This window comes from Pseudomyrmex gracilis, unplaced genomic scaffold (genome assembly GCF_002006095.1).
Source record: "Pseudomyrmex gracilis isolate BER0280 unplaced genomic scaffold, ASM200609v1 scaffold_163, whole genome shotgun sequence".
Lineage (NCBI taxonomy): Eukaryota > Metazoa > Arthropoda > Insecta > Hymenoptera > Formicidae > Pseudomyrmex > Pseudomyrmex gracilis.
This window is the reverse complement of record NW_018020747.1, coordinates 341131-348923: the sequence shown is the minus strand read 5'-3', so window position 1 is coordinate 348923 and position 7793 is coordinate 341131. Positions and strand designations below refer to the sequence as shown.

Below are 7793 nucleotides of genomic sequence, written 5' to 3'. Positions count from 1 at the left end.
GCGATATCGAGAAGCAAGCAAGCAAGCGTCAAGACGACGATCGATATCGCTGCACTGAGGATGTAGCTCGAGAAGATGAGCAGCCCTCGATCTTTTATTCATGTCGCGTCCAAACAGAACCTCGTCTGGGGTCTCCTTCTTCGTCTTTCCTCCACATGTCCAAATTGCATCCGAATGTAACGCAACGGATGTGTCATTTCGCGCGGAAGCACGTAGGTACGTGTTGTGACGCGCGTGTCGTACACGCGTGTCGCGCGCGGACAGTCGCGCGTTGCCAATTACGTGGACGACGGGAAAAGGTGCTACTTCTCTACGTTCTATACCATACTGGTCTCTCTCGCCCTTATAAATACGAAATAACTTTCGTATTTACCTATAGGAGTAGTAGCTCATAAATTCTATCTTCTTTTTTTTTCTTTCTCATCAACACAAGAGAAAAGCGCGTTAAAAATGTATCGCGTGAAAAAATCGCGCTAGAGTCAGACATCTATATATTCAACTCTCTTGCTACAAGGTGTGCAACCGTGTGAGGAAGAAGGAAAATGTGTGTATTAGTCTCGAAAACTTTCGAAACATGGCTTGTTGTAAAACGAAAGCACTTTACATATGGAGCGTGATAGTCGGATGTTGAAAATTCGGGCAGACAGCGAGCTAGTACGTGAGGCTGATGAACAATGCGAACGAAAGAAGCAAAGACTAACGAGCTATTCGCGTTTGTATTTCGACTCGAGATGTATCGCGAAATAATTTTGCACACTCTGCTTGTTTGTTTTCGCAGATGGTCGGATCGTGTATTTATTGTTTTTTTTTTTTTTTTTTTTTCCGGCAACACGTGCGCCGCACATCTATGCATGCCCGCGAGATGTTTTCAGCGCATTGCCGATCCATGTTACAAAGACACATTTTTAATCACACAGTGCACGTAAATGCGATACGTCGGAAAAAGAAAATACTCTTTATTCTGGAATAATAATAGAATAAAATATTTGTGCGCCGTAATTATATTGTCAAAGTACTATTTAATATCAGACTCGTTGAAACATGTGACATAAAAAAATAAACTTCATTAATGTTAATGAGTTGATTTCTCTCTCCGAGGAAAAATCTTTGTCGCTAATTATCCAATTTTATTTTCTGTGTAATGATCTTCTTACGAAAGGATTATAAATATTGCACATTTAGCAAAAAAAAACGTCGTTTTAAAATTATCGATAACGCTTCTATATTATTAACTTCGTCCCGTAAATAGTTCAGTTAAGACGTTTTATTCAAGTAAAAGCATTTAAAAAAAAAAAAGAAAAAAAAAGGGTAATTACGTACATACACAAGAAAAGTTTTGAGTGCATATTTTTAAGAATCTATTAAAAATGCAATCGTCGACACTTGACGACAGAAAACGAACTTGCAGAAAGATTGGAAGAAAACGCGAACGCAGAAAGCGCGAGATGGAGAGAAACCGTGAAAGAGAGACGACGCGATAAATTACAGCAACGTTCACATCGCATGCTGAAAAGGTTTTTAATGAAAGATCGTAATGAAAGGGGTCGCAAGTGGTCGTTTTTCTCTAAACTTTGTAATTTTGCTTCTTTACACGTCGCTTTTTACGCTGTCCACGACAATGGACGCTTGTGTCGTCGTGGCGCCGCGCCGTTCCGCGTTTGCCGTGCCGCGCACTCGTTACCAGCGAGAATTATTTATTCTACACTCGTCAATATTGAATTTGCCCTTATTATTGAAACACCCGGCTTCGGGGTAATTCGCTTCAACGCGCGCGCCGCTCGTAATCGTCGAATCCGCTTAATTTCATCAGAATCGGCGGATCGAACCGACTGGAAACCGCGCATCTCCTAAAAGCGGAGTCGTTAATTCCCCGCAGTTCGCGAATGTGTGTATTGCTCGGAATTCTCTGGTATTTGTTTGAAATTGTAACGCCACTTTAAACCGGAATATATATAAAATGTAATATACATTAAAAAAAAAAACAAATATACAAGATACGAAAAAAAACAAACGTGATATCATCCGTTGAATGTATAAATTGAAAATAAAACACTTTCCCCAAACAAACTTAACTCTCGCACCGTTTGCCAATTTTCATATAGTTATGTAATATTTATATAACAAACTGTTTACATGGCAGTTTACATACGGCTCTAATTCCGATGCTGTGTCAACTAATAAACAGCGTACATACATTCATTAATAATCTAATGCGTGATGCTCGCCAAATACTCTCGCGGAAGTTGCTCGCTCGCCAATTCTCAATATCAACCGAAACTTCGGTCATTATTTCCTGGATTTGCGCCACGATGCGCACAAACGTTAAGTAAGATCGCTCGTCACCGCGCCGCAACGTCATTCGTATGACAATGAACGGTGCTGTGAGCGTGCACTTTCCGCGTTGATGCAAGTTGCTCGAAAAAACGCATCGTCAGAGAAACTTTTTTTTATGTTAAAACGATCGTGAATCCAAAAGACCGATCCTTATATATGCAATATTATAAAGAAGACAAATATTTATAACGATTCAAATGCGCCGTATGATACATCGAGTAAGTAAATATAGACACGGTGTATCACGTGTAGAGATTTGTCGTTGACGCGCAAAAATATCATCATCGGATTCCATTCGGTAAAATATCCACTTCTCTATCTCGATGACATTTTTCATAAATAACCGCCGATGTCTATCTTTGAAGTCTTGGCGTTGCGGGCGGACTCGCGTTGAAATATATTTTCCAAGAAGTATATCACGCCAGATATTTCAAAAAGATCTGTCGGGCAGATCTTGCTTCTGTTTCCATTGCTTGCGAAAACGCGTCGCGAAAGGTTGAAAATTTAATCGAGTACCGGCAAAGTAATACATAGGACGGATCTGGGTCGTTTCGTCAAAGACGATTGCCCCCTTTGCCGGCGAGCGGAATAAATAATGCACGAAGATTTTGCGCAAATTCTCTGGAATTTTATTTTTTTCTTCTTTTTTTTTTTTATACAAGTAGTTTGCAATTTCTGCATTTTGTTCGTTTTTTTTTGTGTCGATTCTTTAAAAAAATGAGATAATACACGTAACTGATGAAAACGGGAGATGTCGCAATCTATAAATATGATGATTGACGCTGATATAAATTATCACAGCAAACTCTGAGAAATCTATCCTGCATTTTGTTCATTCTTTCTCTCCGTTCTCGTTTTTCGCGCGCGTTTAATTCTCTCTATATTTGTTCCTAGAGAGTTTTTTTTTTTAACAACTTTCAAAATACTGACAAGAAAAAATTCATATTTTTTAGGTTACTTGGATCAGAAAAAAGGACCGACAGCTTCTCACAATAGGTAGAAGCACTCACTCTATGGACACACGTTTTGTTGTTGTAAACAATCCCGACTGGAACCTCTTGATCAAGAACATCAGACACGAAGACGCGGGGCTTTACGAGTGTCAGGTACACGCTTACACACGTGTCTAATGTCCACAAGAAAACGTGCTCGGTGTCGATGCAGCGGCAATAAGAGGATCGTGCTTTCATAAATATCCTCCAGATATCGTAGTGCGCGGCCATCAATCGTAGAAAAAAAAAAAAAAAAACGTGTTGCATTCCTATGAAATTATTTCTTTCTATATATAGACTCAGCTAAAACGCTATAAAACCAAGAAAACAAACCGAGCGATATTCTTCTATAAAATATATGTTATTTCGACGATGTTACCACGTTTTTGTTCTTCCTTAACGAACGCGGATTCTCTTCCGTTTCTTCGTCGTGGCGGAATATTTTACGTCTATAAAAAATAACAAGCCAGCGAAACAATCATATCGATCGGGTATCGCGTTACGAGTCGAGTTTTTTCTATTAGATCGGTTCACTAGTGATATAAAAAACAGCTGGTCGGTCAGTAGTAACGTGTCCGATGCGTCCGGCCAATAAAAACAAAATCTATATACGATATGATAACTTGTTTTAATATTTGAAGTTTGTGTTTGTTGATGTTTCTGAACAATAAATAGATTCAAACGGAACCGGTGCAGCAGCGATTCGTGTGGTTGAACGTCACAGAAGCGTATTCGGTCATACCAGGCGGGCCGGATCTCCATGTGAAACAGGGCTCCAGTTTGCGTTTGGAGTGCCAGCTGATGGCGGCCGCAGAACCGCCCAGCTACGTGTTCTGGTACCGCGAAGAACGCATGATAAACTACGACAACGAACCCGGTGTCAGATTCGAACTGAGAAGAAACGGTTCGGTGCTCGTTGTGGAAAAAGTAAAGCTCTCGCACGGAGCGAATTACACGTGCTCGCCGAGCAACGCCAGACCGGCGCACATCGTGATACATGTCATTGAAGGTAAGATAGAATTTAGTTCTCATTTCGCGCGCGATATAACTCGCGAATTATTTCTCTAATTTCTCGCATCCGAAAATCCGCATATATATAAAATGAACGAGCGCCATTAATTCCGTTATATGCTCCGTTTGTTAGATAAAAAGTTTTATTATGAAACATACTAAACGCGATTAGTAGACGATTTCCGTTAGAATTTGATTGATATTGAAGTAAAAGTTTTCTTCGTACACAAAAACAATAGGATTTCGTTTTTACACATCAAACTTGCGTGTGTGTGTACTTACGTGACTCCAGCGCGGCACACATCGAAAACGCGCTCCGTCATCTTTACACTTCGCCGCGATTTCATTGCATTCTTTTCTCTTCGACCTGAAGCTTCGACGAAGATCTTCCTCGTCGATCATCGAGAGAGACTACCGACGTTCTTCTTTTTCTCTTCTCGAACCATTAAGGAGACGTTTTATTTATGTCTTATGTATATACTTGAAGTCTGAATGTGGGCAAAAACAGACGTTGTGTCAGTATGTAGGGCAAATTTTATGGGCCGTAAAATTTGCGAACCATCCTTAATCTCGTAGCACGGCCGGCCGACTATTTTTTTTTTTTTTCTTTTTTTTCACGGTCAGACGATGGGAGAAACCCATTTCGGCTGATTCAATCTTGTCCTGGATCAATAGGCAAAAATATTCGAAGTTTTCTTTGTATCAAAAAGAAAATGTAAATTCAGCATAATTTTATGTATAATAATATTACTAATTTTCTCGGCAAGATAATTTCTTCTCGCGTTAAATTTTTATATATCCCTCAATTAAGAATAAATTATACTCGTTTTACTTTACGATGTTTTTTTATGAATCTTCAGAGGACGGGATGAAATGTTTCCGAAACCTTTATAAAATATATTCAGTTAAATTTTAATTAAGTCTGCTGTTACATTAAATTTGTTTCGTTTCGCGCTCGCATTTAATTTAAACAAAGATCTTTTTTCTGTTTTCGCAGAAGAAGAGAAATCGGCAGCCATGCACGGAGGCGATCGGCGCAATTCCACAGCAGCCACGTCGAGCAACATCATGCTGACTCTCTTTGTTCTGGTAATTGTCTTAAGAAAACGCTTTCAGAACGTTATCCGCCAAGCTACGTGACTAGAGTAATCGTTACTCAGATCTGCTGGAAAGAAAGTCGGAAATTTCAATTTTTGTTTTTCGATGTTTTGAAACAAAAAAAATTATGCTTTTCACGAGCTAAAGTTGTTTGACTCCGACGATGAAATCCAAACATCCGCGAGGGAAGATGTGACAGTTTCCGCGCGCGGGATCAAAGAAAAATCTATTTGCGAGTAAACTTAAAGCAAGAGATTCAACTGCAGACAGTTTTCCGAGAGTCCGTATCCCCCAGCGGTGAAATCCGAAGAGAGCTGCGAAGTTTCACGTAACCATGTAACTTTCGTTTAAAGAAACGTCTTATCCAAGTGACACCACTTGATAGGAACTCTGCTTGAACTCGTAACGAGTGAATAATAACCGCGGAATGAGATTTGGTTTTCTTTCAACGAAGAGACGAATTTCTTTGTAAACTTCGGGAACCAAGTTGCGTCGTTGGTCATGATAAACTCTCTCGCATGTTGAAACCGAAGTTTTTCTGTTTTTTTTTTTTTTTTTTTTTTTGTAGACAATTTGCCGTTTTTGCTGGTAACAAACTAATTTTAGAAACTGAACTCACAATTGTTTAAAGACAAAAAGATAAGAAAAGAATTGTATATATGTTTATTCTTTTAACATAAGTCATTTTGTTAATCTTATTTCTGAAATGCAAAATAGTATCAATCAGTTAAAATCAGTTAAGAGAAATACTTCTGTTCTTTTATACATCATTCTTTTATTTTAAATAAAATTAGATGCATTTTTATTCCGAGACTCACATATTATTTCGCTTTTTGTATTTGAATTCAGTCTGTTGATTGATTTTATGTGGATATAAATGTTGACGGTAATGAGACATTCTCACACTTTATAAAATATTATCTTATAAAAATTTGAGAGTGACAGATAAAATAAAACATCAAAAAAGTGTTGTAAGTTTTTATATATTATAGATGATAACATTCTCAAGTACTTTGTTAACTCTTTAAGCCCTACATACCACTACAGTGGCTTCGCTAGATGATCTTTTAGAACAAATCGTCACTATAGTGGCTTCTCACTAAGCGACGTTTTAGAACGAATAGCCATTATGGGGTGGCTTTTTTCTTTATCTCGTATTGGAAGCCGTATAACGTTGTTACAATGCGGGAATGGTTTTTTTTATATGTTTTTACATTTTTTACTAATATTGTTAATTCGCGGTAGAGCTGTTCGTACAGTAGTACAACTCCACAGTTAGTTCAGCCGTAGCGGAGAAGAGTTAAACTATCACATAAACAAGTTATTCAAAATTCACAATCAAAATTGCGTCCATACAAAATAACTGCCGTGATAGATTTGATAAAAATTAAAAAAAGCATTTTATTACACAAATATAGTTTGCAGCTACATTTTTCAAGCTGATTCTGTATTATAACACTTATTTATATTTGTAAACTAATCTAGCAATAAAATTGCAATTGTGCAAACTTTTACGTAGTAGAGTACATAAGTAGGTATTTAAATAGTTCAAATTTGAATATTTATATGTAAGATATAAATATATGCAATACTATTTTAATTAGAAAATAAGTAAGTTTTGAATATATATATATATATATATATGTTACGCACTCTATAAAGATAAACTAAATTTACTCTTTTTATTTAGTTAAGTTTTACGAGTTAATCTAAATTTTTAAATATATATAAAGTTTTTATATTGTACCTTAAATAAATAAGATAATGTGTTAACAAATAATTATGTGAATATCTTTAGGATATCTGAGCGATAAATTGTAAATTTCCAATTATAATTCAAACTTTTATATAGATATAAGAATATTATATATTAATATATAATTAAATACACATATATATATGTTCACGATATACATCTCGGCAAATATATCCTAACTCGAGTTTTATTTTTAGTTCAATGTTTTATATAAAAAATACACATTTTTGTACAATAAGATCTATTGTTACTCTTAAAAATTTATCGAGAAAGATTTGTTACTTCTAAGAAAAGGTAAGTACAAATAATAATAAATGTGTTTATCAATTAAGATAAATTTTTTAAGATATACACGCATAAATAATTTTTATTTATATTCTTTAAAATTAATTAAATGTACGAAAACAGTAGCGCAGCAATTTGCGAGAGAATGGCAATCACTCAAACAATCCAACGCTCAGACAACGTAATCCAAGTTAAAACGCTTCGAAAAGTTCCGTGTAATTTATTGGTAAATTCCTTTGAACGCTTGTACAAGTAAAAACAAGCTAAAGCTGTTGATTAAAAAGAAAATTTTAATTGTTTTGCTCGTTTGTCAAATT

General features: G+C 36.3%; 1 protein-coding gene across 1 annotated transcript; it reads left to right on the top strand.

Moving 5' to 3' along the window:
• Positions 1-2369: 2369 nt before the first annotated feature.
• On the top strand, positions 2370-6950 carry LOC109857555 (igLON family member 5-like). Its single transcript, XM_020433984.1, has 4 exons — positions 2370-2381; positions 3288-3440; positions 4002-4335; positions 5335-6950. The coding sequence occupies exons 1-4, from the start codon at positions 2370-2372 to the stop codon at positions 5475-5477; spliced, it is 642 nt and encodes a 213-aa protein (XP_020289573.1). The 3' UTR covers positions 5478-6950.
• Positions 6951-7793: the final 843 nt, after the last annotated feature.